At 36.8% G+C, this 20520-nt stretch overlaps 1 protein-coding gene across 1 annotated transcript in view; it reads left to right on the top strand.

Annotated features, from left to right (window-relative positions):
- The first annotated feature begins 314 nt into the window (after window positions 1-314).
- Window positions 315-20520, top strand: part of trhde.1 (thyrotropin releasing hormone degrading enzyme, tandem duplicate 1) — a 201909-nt gene continuing 181703 nt past the window's right edge. The window contains exons 1-3 of the mRNA XM_056455543.1: window positions 315-1282; window positions 5931-6204; window positions 18617-18743. Of these exons, the coding sequence (XP_056311518.1) occupies window positions 594-1282; window positions 5931-6204; window positions 18617-18743 (1090 nt within the window). The 5' untranslated portion in view covers window positions 315-593. The remainder of the gene's footprint in view (window positions 1283-5930; window positions 6205-18616; window positions 18744-20520) is intronic.

Below are 20520 nucleotides of genomic sequence, written 5' to 3'. Positions count from 1 at the left end.
TTCGTGCAACTCAGCATTTCTTGTTTGGATGAAAGAGTCTCATCAGCCTGTCTGGATATTTTGCTGTTTAATTAAATGTGATTTAACTGAACATAAGATTTAGACGCTGTTACTGAAGTGAGTTTATCACAGAGAGAGAGAGAGAAAGAGAGAGAGAGAGAGAGAGAGAGAGAGAAAGAGAGAGGGAGAGAGAGAGAGAGAGAGAGAGAGCGCGCGCACAGCCCACTGGCTGAAAGAGAGGATGCAGTAGCAGAGATAGAGAAGCAGGGCTGAGGATGGAGGATAGAGAGATGAAGAGAGAGAAGAGAGATTCACAACACTCTCTCTATTGATCAGAGCAGGTGCTGGACTTTCAAACACATCTCACTGATGTCCGAGGAGAAATGGCTCTGCGGTAGGACTCGTTGAGCTCCAGCGTCTGACCGAACGAACTTCAGATTCTCATCCAGTCTCGAGCTCATCGATCAGCGGCTCTTTCATACTGAAGCTTTTTCGCGGGTCTTTGCGGCATTTTCTGCCTTTAAATCAGCGTGAGCTGTAGCGCCTGAACGGAGGCTGATGATGAATATGAAACACATCAGATCGGGCATATAATGGGCATCGAGGACGCGGGAATGAGGAACGGACGGGCTCTGTCCGATCAGTGGGCCGACAGCGTGGTGGTCCGACCCCGGACTACCGAGCAGCACATCACGGTGCATAAGAGACTGGTGCTGGGCTTCGCGATCTCCATCCTCACCCTCATCATCGTCACGGCCATCGCCATCACGCTCAGCGTCAGCTTCGAGAGATGCGCCGCGGAGAGCAGCGGGGCTCTGGCCGCCAACGGCTCCAGCAACAGTAAGTGGAAACAGTCCCGGGACGGGAACATCAGTCACAGAGACTCGGAGGACGGCCAGCAGCCCTGGAGACACTTGCGCTTACCGGCCACCCTGCGCCCGCGCCACTACGACCTCCGGCTGACCGTGCACATGGAGAACTTCAGCTTCTCCGGCGAGGTGAACATCGAGTTTGAGTGCGTCAACTCTACCAAGCTGATCGTGCTGCACTCGGACCGGCTAGAGCTGGACAAAGTGCTGGTGTTTTCGGACAGTAAGAAAGCGGGCGCTATGCGGATCCAGCGCCGCTTCCATTATCAGCCCAAACAGGTGTATGTGATCGCGCTGCACAGAGAGATGAAGCCCCTCAGAACATACAAGATCAACATCACCTTCACCGCGCACATCGAGCACGAGCTGCTGGGCTTCTTCCGCAGCTCATACATGCTCAATGGAGAAAGAAGGTAAAAGCTGTTTACGGTGTCACTTTTAAAACCTCTTATAAGATAATTAGGTGTCATCGTGCTCAGATTTACTAACAGTTACCATGGGAACGACAGATGCTTCATGGTGGTGTTCATATGTGCATCTAAGCATTACTCAGTTCTATACTTGTTTTAGGGATAATTGCGCCAGAATGCCTAATAGAGCACTGTTCATTAGAGCAGTGGAGCAGGACAAGCAGTATTGGGGATCTCATTCAAATAGAGTAGAAGTTGTACTGTTCATTCATTATAGACCAATTAAAACTAGAAACTTAGAAAGATCAATCTTTTTGAGGAAAATACACGTTTAATTCTATCTGAGGTCCGTTAATTATCTGTTTGTTTTGTAAGGGGATTGTATCATTATGGATGGATTCTTTATTATATTATGAATAAGACAAATCAACTGTCAAATACAACATAGCGGTGGCAAGTTTTACAAATCCATATTGTGCTTAAGAAATAATGTGGCAGCCCACCTGTAACCTTTAGTATAGCATTACTATTTTCCCCTGTGTCTGTCTGAGACAGTAGCTTGTGACCGTTTATCGAAGTCAGAGGTCACACAGATCTGAATAAACGCTAGTAAAACTTGTCCTGCAGTCACATCAGTGTCTGGAGCTGCTTTCAAAAAAACACTTTTACTGTAAGACATAAACATTTACACATTTACACCAGGGTAATCTTAAAGCAGTGGTGCTCAACTCTGTTCCTGGAGATCGACCTTCCTGCAAAGTTCAGCTCCAACCCTGATCAAACACACCTGACCCAATTAATTAGGACCTGAACAGACCTTGATAATTACAGGCAGGTGTGTTTGATATGGGTTGCAACTGAAATCTGCAGGAAGGTCGATCTCCAGGAACAGGGTTGGTCACTCCTGCCTTAAAGGAAATATTTAAGTATATTAATGCAGCTACAGTACTGCTGTTCAGTTAAATAAACAGTAATATTAAACAGACAATGTCAATATTAAAAAAAAAACGGATAATTCATTGAGTTATTGATTACCAAAAGCTTATTTTGTACAATTTTACAGTATTTTATAGCTGTTTTCAGCCTCATATTCCAGTTATTTCAGGTCAGCAGCACTGAATATCAGCTTCTTGCTCCTGTTTTCCGGCTTCTAACTCTTGGTCCTCTGAGGGAAACTGGCTGATATTTGAATCTTAGCCCCAGGTTTTCCTGTATTTGAGACATGTTTAAGCTTTGTTTTACCCTGAAGGGTTCGCTTTCATGGATATACTTCTGTCCATCTACTAGTTTCCTTTCTGCCTTTGCAGAAACTGCTGAAGCTTCAGTCTCAGCTGTAAACACAGCATGTTCCGGGTTCACAGAAAAGATTCTTCATCAAAAGCTTTTTTCCAGCGCAGGCTGAGGTCTTGATATTAAGAGCGTCTCTGAAATAAATTCAGCATGTTTATGTTGAGACAGCATCTCTTAGCTCCACGGGCTCTGAAGATCATCTAGTTTACTGTAATCGGCTCCTGCTGTCTGCTCGTATTTCCTGAACACCATGAACGGCAGGATCTCGCAGGATTGAGAAAATACCTGTGTTTATGTAGTTAGACGTGGGCGCTGGAGCGTCAATCCGACATCTGATGGTCTGGTTTATCCTGACTTTTAACAGAAATGTTTTCTCACACATGAACAGGCAGAAAACATTTCCACCAAGCTCAAACACCTCCACGTGTGTTACTGCAGGGATTTTCAGTCTGACGTCCCAGCAGATTCTCCTCCAGTATGTCTGTTAGTCTGATTCCTCCTACCTGAGTCCCCACTGCGATCTTTAAATACTGTACAGAAGTTTAAGTATCTATAAATAGAGAGGAGATGTAAACAGATGGGACATTATAGGCTCATTCTAGATTATTAGTGCATGAATGGCCACTAATGAGAGTAAAAAAAGTGACAGAAAAGCAGGAGTGAACAGAACGCTCTGCTGGTCAAGCTGTGGGTGGTGACAGCTTAAATATTCATTAATGCAGGTATCTGTAATGGAGCTCTCAAAACCACTTTTTTTTCTGATGTATAATAATAATTATAATAATCATACTGTAGTAATAATCATCATAATAATAATCCATTACATTTATGTAGTGCATTTTCTAGCACATTTAAACATTTGGGAGGAATCTCCTCAGCTATTACCATGTGTTCAGCATCCACCTGGATGAAACAATGGCACACATTCTGTGCCAGACTGCAGAGTGATGAAGCCAATTAGTAGATATGGGCATGGTTAGGAAGCCATGAACGTACAGATTTGTTCAGGATTCCTAAGACACACCTCTACTCTAATCATTTCAAAGGATTTTTAAGTCCCAGGGCCACAGTTTAATGTTTTATCTGAAAGACTGTCCTCAGTAGCACCTCTTCTAGCAGCAGCCTTGTTTTTCCCCATGTGGTCTCTCATCCAGACACTGACCAGGCTCAACACTGTTTAGCTCCAGTGGGCAACCATGTGAGAGCAGCAAAGTAATAGCTTCTGGAAAGTAAGAGTGATGCTGGCAAGTAATATTCACTTATTAACTTCACATATATACAGTAAGTGATTCTACATTTAGCATTTTCCAAAAATCTTATTTTTTCAAAAACTTTAATGAAGAAATTCTGCATCATATTAAAATTATATCAAGGTTATCCATAAAATAATGTCTATGTCTATTTAGGGACATTTTGTCTTTTTAACTTAAAATTAATTTAAAGACTCCCACTTATTATTACTGACTGTTTCTGCCTCCCGAATCATACATTCAGCTTCAGTTATCATGAAATACTTTTTAATCATGATTTTTTAAAAATTAATTTGCTTTCTGTATTATCTATGATTGTTTGCTGTGCTTAGTTAAACATTTTCTGATATTCTCATAAACATATTGTTGCCTATCCAAGTTTTAGGAACAACATATAATAACTTGGGTTCTACTTGATCATTTGGTATCAGAAGTGGCTTATATGAAAGGCAAAGGCCTCTAGATTACGCTTATTAATGCTTAGACAAAAGTCTTGTCATTTAACAGAAATAGTGTACAGTATAGAATATAAAGGGCATTGGAAAAAGAATTAATATTGTGTATATCTCCAATGAGCTAGGATGGCTGCATCCATACATCTTTGCAATGACTCAAATAACTTATTAATAAAGTCATCTGGAATGGCAAAGAAAGCGTTCTTGCAGGACTCCCCGAGTTCATCTGGATTCTTTGGATTCAAATTTAATGCATATTTCATCTCACTCCAGACATGCTCAATAATGTTTATGTCTGGTGACTGGGCTGGCCAATCCTGGAGCACCTTCTTTGCTTTCAGGAGTGCTATCCTGCTGAAGGTTTGTAGTGTTCAGGTTGTTGATGTTGCCATCCACAGTCTTCTGCAGTATTTGTGATGATTGGGATGCTGTCCAACAGATGATTCATTAAATTCTACCTTCTGCCACTTTTCCAAATGATCAACTAGAAGTCAAGTTATTATTTGTTGCTCTTAAAACTATGATCGACGACAAGGCTTTTGTCAGGTAGTGTATATACATAATAACTATACACAGTAAACGCAATTAAATTATTTCAAAATAAACTTATTTTGGATGTGATTAATAGCAATTAATTTTTCCTAGCACTGTAAAAAATACATTTTGTCTGTCCCTACATTCTGGTCAACTCTGTTATACTGGTTATAAAAAAAATACATAATCTGTAAAGCATTGATAGAAAAAAATGTCTGATTTGGTGGGAAACTCTGGAAGGCATTGAAGCATGGCATTTATTGTCCTCTAATTGTTCACTACAAAATGTTAAGTATGCATTAATAGTAGATTAATTATATGTCATCTGTTATCGTGATATTTCAGTGAAACTCTCATTTAATTTAAAATTATATGATAAAAATATATACAGTGTTTTATATATGGGTTGAGGTTAGTATGTTGAGGTAAAGCAGCAAATGTCAACTCTGTTATTGATTAAAAAGTTTAACAATTAATTTAACAACAGTTAGCAACAGATTATACATTTGTTGTATATCATTCCAGTTTAAGAAAAGTAAATGGAAAATGATTGCAATTCTGAAATGAGTCACATATAACTTCACATATTTCCATAACTGTTTATAGTTTAGATTTTTAGCTCTGATTCTGATGGCTTGAATGTGTCTGCATGTAAATAATCAATATTTCACTCAAAAGACACCAATGCAACTACATTCAAGAAAGTTTGCAGCTTTTTATTATTTTCTTGTCATTTAAATTGCCTAATTTTGTCAATTTTGTTTGTGCGTCACAGATGTTTTTTTTATGTTTACAGCTGTCAGATTGTTTACAGATATCAGCTAAACCATTATTTCTGTCTAGTAATTCTGGTGTGATTTATGATATGTCGACATCTGATGTAATTTAGTTGCTGCGGTGAAATAATTTTGTCCATCTTCACACCCGGAAGCTCATTGGTGTGATAAAAATGCACAGCGATGAGTCCAGCAATGGCAGTCTGAGCTCATTTGCATTCAGTAAAGTCATGTGACATCCAGTTTAATGAAGTTGAGGTGAAATGACTTTTCACCGCAGAATCTTAGAATAGTTCAATCACACACATATTCCAGAGATTTCATCTCACCTTTCTTTCCTCTGCAGGTTTTTGGCGGTGACGCAGTTTTCTCCGACTCATGCTAGAAAGGCCTTCCCATGTTTTGATGAGCCCATCTATAAAGCCACATTCAGAGTGAGTCTGAAACACGAGAGCTCGTATCAATCGCTGTCCAACATGCCAGTGGAGGCCACTACGTCTGATGAGGACGGATGGGTGACAAATCATTTCTCCAGGACGCCCCGCATGTCCACATATTACCTGGCCTGGGCCGTTTGTAACTTCACCTACAAAGAAGCAGTCACAGATAATGGAGTTGTGGTGAGTCAGTTTAATTCTCCAAAACTCAGTTGAAACAGCTGACTACATTTTTATTGTTCCAGAATGCTTCACTAAAAACTACTGTAGTGAGCAGCATTTTAAGGGATCACAGATGTGGTTTTGAAATGAAGAAGGTATTCCATGAGGGATTCTGCTTTGAAAATAGCCCATTTAACAAATTCTGAGGTAGCATTCAATGTAGGCTTAAAAATAAAGATGATTCCAAAATGCACTACATAGAGCTCAGCAATATAATTAATCCAAAAATGCAAATAACGCAACATCAAAAAACAAACAAACATGTATGTAGTCATTTTTTTCTTTGTAAGATTAATCCTTTTATAGTTTTATAAATATTTTTAAAAATAACTAATAAGTAAATAATCATAAATTTCACTTTCAGTTTGTTCGATTTAAACTAGCTTTTTTCAGTTTCTTTTGCTTTGTTTAGTTGTAGGAAAGTTTCATACTTAGTTGTGTAGTTCTTGAAATACTCTTTAACTACCCTGACAAAAGTGTTGCATGCAAAACTTGCAAACAATTTATTTTTGTTGAATTTAAACAAACAAATTAAAACTGAGCAATGTTCAACTTAATTTGTTTGTTTCAATTCAGCCCAAATAAATTGTTTACTACCACTTAACGTAAAAAAATTGAGTAAATCCAAGAAATCATCTTTGAATAATTTTTTTCAGTGTAGAAGTTTTCAGTTTGTTATTATTATCATCATGACAGTTTAGTTTTCAATTCTTATTTACTTTGTTTATTTGTTTTGCTAATCTCTGGTTCTGTATCCTGACCCTGTGAGTGTACAGTAGTCAACATTTGAAGTGTATCAAAACATTTTTTCAAAAATGTTAAGACAAGAATGGGTGTTGTTAAATAGTTTTAGGACAACTTTGGTTAAAGGTCTCCTTCACATGTCGGCTACTGTATATTAATACAAATTTGTTTTGACAATTAATGGAGCATTTAGACTTGGAAAGTGTGAAACAGCCTGCCAGTTTATAATCATATTCCATCTTACATAAGATTTATTTTTCTATCTATGTGCAAAGCTGAATGCACAGGCTTTCAAAATAGACTCTATTTGCAAAGCATACATGTATACAGGCACTTGACAGATGCTCCCTAGAAAGAACACTCTTTGTCCAGTTTCTGTCTTTTTCTCTTCAGAAGTGTTTGTACTTGTTTCAGACTTATTTAAATGTCTCCTCACATGCATGAATGAAAAGCATTTTAGCCCAGTCTCATTAAAATACATGCTTGGTTTTTGCTAAATGTGATCCATGTTGCTCTGGGTACATTTCATTGCACGTTCCAGATAACAAATCCACTAGAGGGTGTTCTACATTTTTTGTGAATTTGAAATATGTTACCTAGGGTATGTTTTGTTGTACGTTTCAGATGCACACTCTTCTTGTACATATTCACAAGAAGGCGGGGCTTATTGTACATATCCACTAAACCAGGGTTGTCAAACTCAGTTTCTGAAGGGCCGCAGCCCTGTATAGTTTAGTTGCAACCCTGCTTCAACACACTTACCTGTAGGTTTCAAACAAGACTGAAGGACTAAATTAGTTTTGTCAGGTGTATTTAATTAGGTTTGGAACTAAGCTGTGCCGAACTGCGGCCCACTAGGAACTGAGTTTGACACATGTGCACTAAACCCGTCTCTGAACCCAACCAATAGTTTTCAAAACCAAATGTAAGAGAAAAGTGCACTGTGACCACATATGCCCCTTTCATACAGTGATACTGGTAAATATCCGGAAAATTTCCAGAACGACCTTACCGGTAAATTAAAAAAAGCACTGATCACACAGTCAAGGATGTTCCAGAAATGTTGAAGCAGAAAATGAGCTTGAAGGTAAACAAACAGTAGTTTATCATAAGCATTATCAATATTTTTTTACACAGATGGCATTAAGAAAGAACATAGAAACGCTATCTGACTAACATCTAGCAGCTAAATGTGTCTGGAAAAATATTCAAAGGCTGTTATTTTCATTAAGAGCGTGGATGTGAATACGTATGAATGTTTTGATTGGCTGGAGTAGTTTCTCATGTCAGCGCATTTGAAACCTTAACGCGCTCTTTCCTTCTGCGTTTACACAGAGCAGCATTCTGGCAAATTACTAGTAATGTTACAACTTCTCTTTCCGGAAAATTGCCAAAACAAATTTACTGGTATTTTCAAAATGGGCCTGTTCACACATGATCCCTTCTGACAAAGGTCTGTACAGTATGTGTGAAAGGGGCTATAGCTTTGTCTTGAGTTGTCCATAAGGAAATATGCCATAAGCAAATGTATATGATCAAAAATCATAGACAATGTTAAGTTGTTTTGTGGTGTTTATTTGTTGTTGTGCAAAGAAAGGAAAAAACTTTTTTTGTGGATAATGTGTCTCTCTAAATATATTTAAAGAGAAAAAGAACAAAAGCTTTTGGCAACACATTGCCCCATAGCATTAATTTTACCTATAAACTGCAGTCCAACTTATGTTGAAGTTTGTTTTTGCAGTTTCACAAAAATGTAGGCTGAAACACCTATTTACGATTTTTGTGGCCTTTTTCTATGGTTCGTACTTTTTTCCATCTCTTTGGTTTCTTTTCCAACTTTGAAATAACAGACTGATTCAGTGTTGACTGAATTAACTTTGTGGACAAGCTAAGTAGTGCACTTACAAAAATCAGGTGGTGCGACTACTGTTCTGTTGACAAAATTAGCCTGTTATGCAAACTAAACAAACACTTTGGTCTTAAAAATGCAGCTGCATATCTAGGCAGTAGACAACACGTTTTAGAACAAAGCTTTTCCATGCACACAGTCATTGTTTATATGAAGCTTACTGTAAATTCATACAATCAATATATAATGATTACACAATCGATATATAATGAATTCATTAGTCCAGTGGCCACAAAGTCATGTGTGCAACTGGTGTCCGCTTATAAATGCTGATGTCCAGGATTGGGTTCATGACAAACTCATCTATGTTTTAAATGTCATATGAGAACATGCTTGAGGTGAAATTTAGACATTAAGAAGCAGCTTCACTGTATTACTTTCATCACATGCACTTAAATGTTTTTATTTTGGGCACTGGATCTCAGCAGACACGTGCTGTTTGTTACTGATCTCCTATTCACTCAGAGTCCTGTAGTCATATTAGACACTTCCTGATGGCTTCCTCAGAGTCTCCTGCTGTTTGCCCTTGCTCAGCCTCCTCCTCATATTAGTGTAATTAATCTCTCTCCTTCAGCATGACCGCGCTCTCCTTTCTATCAAATCATCTCTGCCATGCTGACTGTGCTCTGTGCTTCTATCTGGGGCATTTATGCCCACACCGTGGCTTGTAGCGGTTAGCCGAGCGCCAGTTTCCCCCATCAATCACATTAAAGCGGCGGGGCAGCCCCTTCACTCCATTCATCATAAAGATTCGTCTGTGTGGAGCGAGAGGAAAGAGCGTGGGAGAGGAGAGTGGAGTTATTACTCTGGGTTTATGGGCAAACACTGATCTACCACACGCACATGTGTAAAGATCTCATCAGACCTGAAGCCGTTGCCTGGACTTTATGGATTACACTCTTTAAGAATATAGATGAGGAGAATCTAAACTCTGCTGATGTATGAGTAAGTCCCCAGTTTTCTGTCACAACCTCTAGGAGTAAGGAGTATTTGGTATGAAAAGAAAAAAAATTATTATATATAAAGAATGTGTCAAACAAGAGAGATATGTGAAGTGTTTTATACACTCATTGGCCAATTAATTAGGCACACCTGTTCAACTGCTAGTTAACGGAAATTTCTAATTAGCCAATCACATGGCAACTCAATGCATTTACACATGTAGACATGGTCATGGACTGGGATTTTCATGCACAACTATCTCTAGGGTTTACAGAGAATGGTCACAGGAGAATGGCCAGTCCGGTTCAAGCTGATGGAAAGGCAACAGTAACTTAAATAAACAATCGTTACAACAGAAATATGCAGAAGAGGATCTCTGAACACACGTTGAATCTTGAGGCAGATGGGCTACAGCAGCAGAAGCCTGCTGAGGCTACAATTCGCACAGGCTCACCAAATTTGGACAATAAAATATTGGTAAAACAATGTCTGGTCCGATGAGTCTCGTTTTCTGCTGCGACATTTGGATGGTAGGGTCAGAATTTGGCATCAACAACATAAAAACATGGATTTATCCTGCCTTGTATCAACGGTTCAGGCTGGTGGTGGTGATGTAATGGTGTGGGGGACGTTTTCTTGGCACACTTTGGGCCCATTAGCACCAATTGAGCATGCCACAGCCTACCTGAGTATTGTTGCTGACCATGTCCATCTCTTTTTAACCACGGTGTACCCATCTTCTGATGGCACCTTCCAGTTGGATAACGTGCCATGTCATTAAGCACAAATCATCTCAGACTGGTTTCTTGGACATGACAATGTGTTCACTGAACTCAAATGGCCGCCACAGTCACCAGATCTCAATACAATAGAGCACCTTTGGGACGTGGTGGAATGGGAGATTCGCATCATGGATGTGCAGCCAACAAATCTGCAGCAACTGTGTGATGCTAGCATCTCAATATGGACCAAAATCTCAATATGGACCAAGGAATACTTCAAGTTGTTGAATCGATGCCATGAAGGATTAAGGCAGTTCTGAAGGCAAAACCCGGTACTAGTAAGGTGTACCTAATAAAGTGGCTGGTGAGTGTATACAGTAACTAAATCAAATTACATGTAAACAGGATAAAATAAAATACAAGTTATCTTACTCAACTCCCTAAAGAAAAGCAATACAAACTGTTATAAAGTAAAATGGCATCGTCTTCCATACTTCCTTTAAAATGGTAAAAACTAAGTATGTAAAATACACAGTATACAAAATCACAAAGCTAAATTGTTTCTTTAAACAGTCAATTGTCAGTAAAGGGGAAAATCAGAACACAGTAACAAACAAAAATCAAAAAATCTTTCCATTTGAACTGAAACACTGACTATGTGTATATGGACAACAGTAATCTAATTATTTGCCTTAATCTGAATAAGACAATAATATGATTAAGGTGTTAGACTCTTAATCAGAGTATTGTCTTAATCATATATAAAATCGGACTATTGGTGTCCATGTAAACATACCCACTTTTTCCTGAAACAAACAATAAGCAATCATACAAGCAAATGAATGAACAAACTAAGTCAATCAATCAGTTTTTATTTATGTAGCACTTTACTACAGCCAAGGTTGACCAAAGTGCTTTACGCAAATAAAAACAAATTATGTAGCACAACTAAAAAGCAGACAATGCAAAACAATGCAATATCAATAAAATACAACAAAAATTAAAACCAAGAGAAGTGTCAGTGCTATGCATTTAAAGCCAATTTAAACAAGTGGGTCTTAAGCTTGGCTTTAAAAAGTGGCAGGTCAGTGATCAGGTCAGTACAAAGCTCAGTAGGAAGAAGTTTAGGACCTGCCACTGCAAAAGAGTAATCACCCCACTGCTTGTATCTTGACCGTGGGACTTCAAGCTGAAGTTGACCAGCAGATCGCAAAGCTCTGCTGGGTTTGTGAATGTGCAAAATTTTGCTTAATAAGAAGGAGCAAGGCCGTTGACGGCATTAAAAACAAAAATCAAAAGTTTTAAATCGATTCTAAACTTAACAGGGAGCCAGTGCAGGTAGTAGAGCATAAGTGTAATGTGTTCACTTTTCCGACTGTTAGTTATCATGTGAGCAGGAGCATTTTGCACAAGTTGCAAATGTTGAAAACGCAAAGAAAACTAGCTAACAAATAATGGTGAATAGTTCAAATCAAAGATGTGAAGTCAAATAGGACTGCCAGACCAATCCCCACATCTATTTTATCATTAATGGCCACACCCATCTGAAACAGTCAAGAACAGAGAGAGAGAAAAGAACCACAAATCAACACAGAGAGCATAAAAAACCTACAGGTCATATAGGGGTCAGTTGAGCAGTTGTGTTTTGGGTTTTTACAGCAATGAATTTTAACTTTATGCATTTATTAGTACAGTTATTGACGCATTTGACTCAGCTTCCTCTACCTCCAGCATAATGATCTGTGTGTTGAGTGGATTAATGATGCCTGAGATTGTGTTTCTTGTGAACTGCAGGCTTGTTTGTTGTCATTGTTAAACCTACAACTATGCATATACATTTGTACTTTAGAATTTAATGAGCCACGATGAAAAAAGTAAATAAATACATTTACATTTTAGGCTGCCGTTTCATTAAAAAAGTATATTTTAAACAAAGATGCAAAGTGTGGATAGATCATTAGTGAGGTGGGTTTAAGGATAAACTAACAGCATTAGAAGTGTCATTTGGAACGGTCTCATGGCTCGTTATGTCTATATTAATGACAAAACAAACCTTATTTACTTTACATTGACTGATATTTAGCATAATGTGTATTGTTTAGGATGATTTATTGGTTCCATTTGTTAAATGGCTTTGTTTGAATCTTTGTTACCTTAATTTGTTTAATTTAATTTATATATTTTTGATTGGAAAGTTTGTTTGCATATTTTTTCTTAATTTTATGTTTAAGAATGGTTCTTTTAGGAGAAACATTGTGTTTGTTGGTTTGCTCTGGTGCTTGGTTATGTTTGTTTACTGATTTTTTATGTTCTGTTAGTTGAAAATGTCTGTTCGTTCCCTCTTCTTGGGTGTTTGGCTTGTGTGTTTATTGATTCGGTTTGGATCATAGTTTTGATTATGGTTTCTTTAGTTTGTTTCACTTTCTGAGCTTTGATGTTTGTTATTTGATTCAACTTGTTCTGTTTAAACCTATGTGTTTTATAGATATGTTTGTTGTTGTCTCTGCTTTGGTTTTTTATATATTGATTTGACTCTTTGTTGTCTTAAAGTTTCTGTCTCTACTTGAGGGTGTTTGGCATGTCTGTTATTTTGCTTCTGTTTGGATTAGTATGTTGGCCAGTACTCTTCATAATCAGATGAAGATGACAGATGTCCTGTCATCAGTCTGTGAGATTGCCAGTACATTTTCTTATCATCAGAGATTTGTTGTCAGTTTAATTAAGCTTATTCATGTAATTCTTTGATAATTAATGCACTTATTACATGTTAATGTAAATGCTTGATTATCTATGCATACTTGCTGTTGTTATCATATGAAATGATGGGTGTGAATTTTTATGAAATCCATCATTTTGTTAGCCAAAAATGATTAAAGAAAACTGTCATGTTGTAATATTGGCAGATATTCAGTTTTAATACTTTTAATACATGAAGCCCATGGAAAGTATTTGTTAACTTTTTTGAGGAAGGGAAAAAGAGAGTACTTACTCCATCTGTAGCAGCATTACTGGTGAATATTTTCATCTGAGATTTTAAAGGCTCTGCTTGTTTGTTTGCTCTCTTTGGTTATTTAGTTATATGTTTGTTATTAGTTCTGTAGGTTATGTTTAATGTAGGTTATGTTTGCTTTCAGATCTTTGATCTTTAAGGTCTTTGTTCTGTTTTCTTAATAGATGTTGCACATTTACTTATGTATGTACATATGTTAAGTTGTTTTTTGTTTGCTTGGGAATTTTCTATATGTTCTGTTTGTGAAATAGTTTTATTTATAACTTTGTTTTATTAGTTTAATGGTTATGCTGATTTGGTGTTTGATAAATTTGTTATTTGGATCATTGTTCTGTTCTTTTAAACATCAGAGTTTGTTTGTTAACGAGTTGTGTTTCTGTTTTATTTGCATCTTTATCTGTTTTGAATGGATCTTTTGTTTGCCTTTAGTTTAAAGGCTATGTTTTGGTTGCTTGGATTGTTGTTTGGTTTTGTTTTGATCTTTCTTCATTTAACTTTTTTTTTCTCTGCGCTTATGCGATCGGTCTGTTTGTTTACTGGTTCTGTTTGTTAATTAGTTCTGCTTGTTTATTAGTTCTATTTGGATGCAAGGCAGCTCATTCAGTTTGATGGGAATTTAATTGCTTCAGCTCATTGGTTTAAAGGTTCTTCATTTGGCTACAGTCTTAAACAATCCCTCACAAAATTTACCCCGTCAACAGCGAACATAACTGCTAATTGTTGATTTTTATCAGTTGTTCTGCGATAAAAGCAGATTGTAATTTTAAGACTCCCTCAAGAGTAGTATTACTTGCAATTGTGAATTAATTTAATTCAACTTTAATTTCACATTATGTTATGTTATGACCAAGCCATTCCTGCCACCTCGGGGAGTGATGTCCAACTCATGCTATCTGGAGAAAAAATAATTCTTATTCTCGAACCAGACAGTGAATGATTGTACCTTCTGTGGCCTGCTCTCCAAAATGATTTGAAGTGTGAGCCTGGATCATTTGTTTTATCTGTCCTCACCGGCCTACAGGGTTTATTCAACCTGCTGCTTTGTGTGAAAAAATGCTGAGTCTTCAACATCACATGCCTCGGCTATGGTCAACGTGACCTTTGTTTCGCCTGTATTGACTCTCTCTAGTGCGTCACATATTATAATTTGACCCTCAGGGCTATTCGACTCATGATTTCTCACGCAAACAAATACAAACACACAATAGAGCCCCTCTCCCACTGACCAGGCATATTATATTACTGCTAAATAAAAAGATATTGGTATTTTGGTTGCCTTTAAAGCATCATGATTTGCTCATCTGTCCATCTGTCTGTCTTGCGGTCCATTCATTCGCACATCCATCCATTTAAACACATTATTACTCAACAAAATTTCCCTTTCTGACCAGCCATTCTGTTTAGTTGGATATTATATTACTGAAGATGCTCAAATAAGAGGATCTTGTAATCTGATTATCTGAAAGCATCATATTTGATTCACAACACTGTTTAATATCAGCCGATATTAAATCCTCTGGTTTAGTGTCAGTCAGTTTTTATTTATCTTATCATTAAAATGACAAATGTTCCTCTAATATCTAATCAACATTCTGCACCACTATACTACATATGCTCATTAGATATTCATGAAATTACTCAGCCAGATCAAAAAGCATGTTTACAGCATTTAATGCGCAAAATGATGGTTTCAGCAGTAGAATACTTATTGTTTGAAAAGTCTATGTAGGTTTTAAAGTGAAAAACTCTGCTTATGACAAAATGGATGTCTATTCTGATCCAGGTTTATTGCTTAAATTGCATAAAACTTTTAAAATGTAATAAACTTTTAATTTAATTTAATGTAACTTAATAAAATGTAATTTAATTGTTATGTATTAAAATAGTTGTTAAAATATAATAGTTATTCTACTACAAAATAGCAATAATAATAATAATAATAATAATAATAATAATAATAATAATAATAATAATAATAATAATAATGACAGATTTATTTTATAGCTGTATGAAATAATACTTAAATTTATTTGTGGTTAAAGGCAAAGATTAGATTCCCTAATTTCTTTGCGATAAAAATGATAGATTTTGTAGTGGTAATTCCTAGAAATTTTTGGACTATTTTGCGATTAAAATAAATAAATAAATAAAATAATAATAATAATAATAATAATAATATATATATATATATATATATATATATATATATATATATATATATATATATATATATATATATATATATATATATATATATATATATATATATATAAATCATATATTTACCATATTAGGTAGCCTACTATGTTCATTGTGCAATCTGACACAATGACAATGACACAAATCATAAAAATAAAGCTTCTTTATTTTGGTCTCTTCTCATGACAAGATCTAAAACAGATCTAAAACTAGGGATTAAGCCAAAGGAAGGTTGTATAACTCTTATTTTTATCCATGATCTTACTTTCAGATTTCACTCCCCGGAGCATCTGACATCATGTACCTCACACATAGGACACACGATAGGGCTTCCCCTACTTTAATACACCTAAAACACAGATTGCCATAAAACTCATGGCAGTGAAGCGTTTTCTCTCGTTACTTGCAGGAAAATAATAACTAAATAATTCTGAATGTTAAATGTATTACTGTTCTTGTTGTTATTATTATTATCAGTAGTGTTTACTGATGAAGATGGTGACTAGTAAGCGATTCTAACAGGGTATCATAAATCATATATACAGTTCTAATACTGTACAAACTTTAAGATATCATTTTTCTTTTGACATTTAGAAAAAAACATATGTGAAGTATCTCTGAAGTATCTCTCATTTACAGACATGTATATGAGTATAATAACTCAACAGGTTGTTTGTTTCAGGTCAAGAGCTCCTCATAGTTTTCTGAATGTCGACTAAAGCTTCATTTTTCATCAGAAAGAGCTTGTTAATGGATCAATGTTGAGCAGCGGCTCGTGGAGAATCTGTCTATTACAGTTCAATTAACCCCATTTAAGTCTCTGTCACGCTGCCGTCAACAAAAGCAAACAAACAAACAGATGAAGCAGTCGACACTGGAGTCAGCGAATAATCTTCCCAATGGCTGATTAATGAAGCGCCTCTTGATCGTCAACTTGAGCGCTTTGTCTAATTACAGGTTGTTTTAAAATCACATTGATTTGATTGAGCTTCCAATCATTTCCTCAGCTCTAAGTGCCAGCCATTCATCTTTACATCAGACATAGAGCTGATCGATACGCCAGCAACATGTGCGGTAAACAACACATAATTCAATGCGCATTGCTGCCAGGCTCTGAAACAAAGGCTTTCCTTCTGCTTGTTTTGCAGGCTAACTCTGTTAGTGTAGGAGGACATTCATTCAGACTAGATGGATGCCCGTTCAGAAAGCTGCGCCGTTCAGAAAGCCTTCGGCTAAAAGAGTCCAAGATCATTTTCATTGTGGGAATACATTTCCCAGTGAGCCACACCTCACACACTTCCCCTTTCACACTCGTTTTCTCACCTTTCTCACTTCCTCTTTCACACACATTTAATTATTTACTGCTGACACAGAATTAAGGATCTGTGCGTATTTCTAATAATAATCTCACATTTCAGATTTCTACTTAATTCAGTTACCGTAAATGGTGTAAATAACACATGTTATAGTTGTAAATGACATTTTTCAACAGCTGATGTTCAATAGCATTGAGTTTTATAAAAGTGCACCAAAGCTGACAGTCCATTTTCTCCCAGTTAGATTTCCCCCCAGTATTTTTATATATTTTATATTTCATATTTTAAAGCAGTAATTAGTATAGGCTACTGTATTCCACGAAACCAAACCAACCAGCTTGAAGACATGAAAAAGCATTTTATTGAGAAACCTTAAAATATATGAGCAGTATCTGTATCACAGTATCTTGATGGTTTTGGGGACAATAAGATTAAAATCTGTTACTGCATTTTTAAAACTGAAATGCACAGATGTGCAAGATCTATAACAGAGGTGCCCCAACTTTTTCGTTTGAAGGGCCAAAAACCTAATATCATTGAGAGCTGTGGGCCGAAGGTAAATATACCAAACTATAATACATTAAAGTTAAAACATTACTTTAAATCATATTAACTAACGCTGTATCACTTTTTAAATAATAACTTATTGCAATAAAAACATAAACAATCACATTATAACACATTGGAGTTCAATGCTGAAAACACTTGTCAAGCAGAATCTGCCTTTGGCTTGATTTGCTCAACAAAGTCTCTGCATTGTCAGGTGACAGTATGTACAGTTGAACAAAATCTGATTAATTTTCACTATTTAATTGAAAAATTTAATTTCAGCTTTTAACAAAATCAAACTTAATCAAACAAAAAACAAACAAACAAACTAATGGTTGCATTAAATTTGAATAGACAATATCGAAATCATGCTCATCATTCTCATCACTCTTCTCAGATGGCATGGTGTGCCAAATCAAAGGTTACTATGGGCCAACTCTGGCCTGCGGGCCCTAGTTTGGGCATCTCTGATAACATAAAACACATTCAGAGAATTTGATAACTACATGTCGGATTTACGCATTAAATAAGTATCATGTTTTTATAGGATTTGCGAAGGATCATGAGACATAAATGGAGTTATGATGCTAAAAATCACATGAATGAGTTGCAAATAAATAAATATAGAAAACAGGCTTTAGTTTCAACCAACTTTTCTTACTTTTCTGGTGAATCTTTTTTTTTTTAGGAATTATGGGTAGCAGTTCTTCATAATTCAATATTAACATTGCAATCATGGTTGCCCTGCTTAGAAAAAAAGGTTCTTAGGTGAAAATGACTGATTTTTATGTTATTTTTATGCACTCTAGTTTGTCATGTTTTGCACAATAGATGGCGGATGCACTTGAAAGATGAATGAAATATTCCGCCAGATGAAAGCGTTTGGCAGATAAATTCTCCAAGAATTACTTTTCATTTCTCCTCAAGGGAGCAGAATAAGAGTTTAATCTGACTTCTGTTCTCTGTTGTGTTGTTGTTGTAGATTCGGCTGTACGCCAGACCTGATGCCATCCAGAGCGGATCGGGTGACTACGCTCTGCGCATCACCAAGAGACTCCTGCAGTTTTACCAGGATTACTTCAAAGTCAAATATTCCCTCCCCAAATTAGGTAAGCCGGCCGGTGAAATGTCTTCATCTTTATCTGGCTTCAATGACGCAGCTGAAACTGCTGATGAATGTTCTTCTCATGAGATTTTTCATTGTTCCTGCTGCCGGTTCTGTGTGACTTCATGTTTTGTGTTGGTGTGAAGAAGTGAAGAGTGTCGATATCAACACAGCTCTTGCGTTTATTGATCCTCAAAGTGCTGCAGGCCGCGTGGGCTTGTGTTCTTGGGAATCAGAGCACGCACCTTGCGTGTGCTGTGAAAGTGTGCATTTGTAACTGTATTGATGTGTGTGTGTGTGTGTGTTGTATGTAGTTGTAAGTGTGAGTGTGTTTGTTCTGGACGACTCGTTTCGCTCCATTGGGTTCCTGTCAGCTCTCTGTATTCATCTGAATGTAGGCATCAATCTCTCTCTGGGCTTCTGTCTGTCGCTCTCCTGCCGTCTGCTCACTCATCTCCAAATGTGTGTGTGTGTGTTTCAGCAGGCATGTAATATTAATCATGTGCTTTACTCTGTAAACGCTCTCTGGGAAGCAGTTGCTCAGTTTGCTAATAAGGTTAAGACCCTCATCATTTTCACACACACACAAACATTTTAGTGCTTTTCTTTCTCTATTTATTTCTCATCTTTGCCTCCTGGAAAAGCCGGCTTTAGTTGTGTTATGAACAAGACTGTCAACCTGCTTCTCTGTAGAATATTAGCCAGCTAGCAACTTCAAAAACACAGCTAGCTGCTTAAGCTGGATTACCTACCAGGTTTTTAGAGGACATTATAGTTATAACATTACCTGTAATTACACTTGAAATGTTTAGTGGTAATGAGGAAAATGTAGCAGTCTAGCTGATATGTTTCCCTTGTGAATGAAGTGTAATGCTTTGTGTATACTGTAATTAAAATGACTATTTTAAACTCTACATTTCAATTTAAATATAAAAAAGCATGTGGTACTACAGTATGCCTGAAAATAATACATACGTATATTCTTTTTAAAGTAGACGTGCTAAATTGTGATTATTTCTCACAAGATTACACATGACATTCTTTCTCAAAATCTTTTCCTTGCACTTCATAAAGCTTTCAGTTCTTCACAGGACATGAGATGATCAATAGCTTGTTGACAGTCATGTGACTTACAGTACAACAGGATTGGCATCTTTTAAAAGCTCTACACATGCCCTGGTGTAGCTAATGAGTCTTTTCATTACTGCTGCTCTATTGATTGACGTCCTGCAGGATCCTTTGACTGAATCTTTCAAACATGCTGAATCCTTTAATGAGGCTCCAGATTTTCACGACCTTTATTTTGTCGCCTGCTATAAAGACAGTCCCGTCTGACTGTTAAAATGTCACGTCAGAGATGCTGCCTGTACAAAAGATGGAGTTTGTTTTGTTTGGTGACCTTAAGAGACTTCTGACATGTTGCATGTGATTTCTAAACTGAAGGACGAGATGATTTCAGCGTGAGATTTGAGAAATGATGTGGATGTAATGAATGCGTCCGTTATGTAAAGGCACCATCTGTGTGTGGAGTGTTGGAGCAGTTGCAGAGCCTCTGGCCTCTAAACAGGGACATTCTGTCTTTCTGCTCATGCAAAGCACAAAAATAAAGAGAAATCAACTTGGAGCTTACAGGTTAAGCAGAAAATCACATCTCAAGTGTCTGAAACACCTCAATGACGTCTTTTAGTTTGTTACAAAGCATTTCTGAGTGCTCCAGTTTATGTGTTTTAAGAGATTTTTCAGTTATTTGGATTCGTTCTTTGACTTACAGGATAAAGTTC

This window comes from Danio aesculapii, chromosome 4, assembly GCF_903798145.1.
Source record: "Danio aesculapii chromosome 4, fDanAes4.1, whole genome shotgun sequence".
In the NCBI taxonomy this organism is placed as follows: Eukaryota; Metazoa; Chordata; class Actinopteri; order Cypriniformes; family Danionidae; genus Danio; species Danio aesculapii.
The sequence above is the reverse complement of the archived record's forward strand: the minus strand, read 5'-3'. Positions and strand labels throughout refer to the sequence as shown.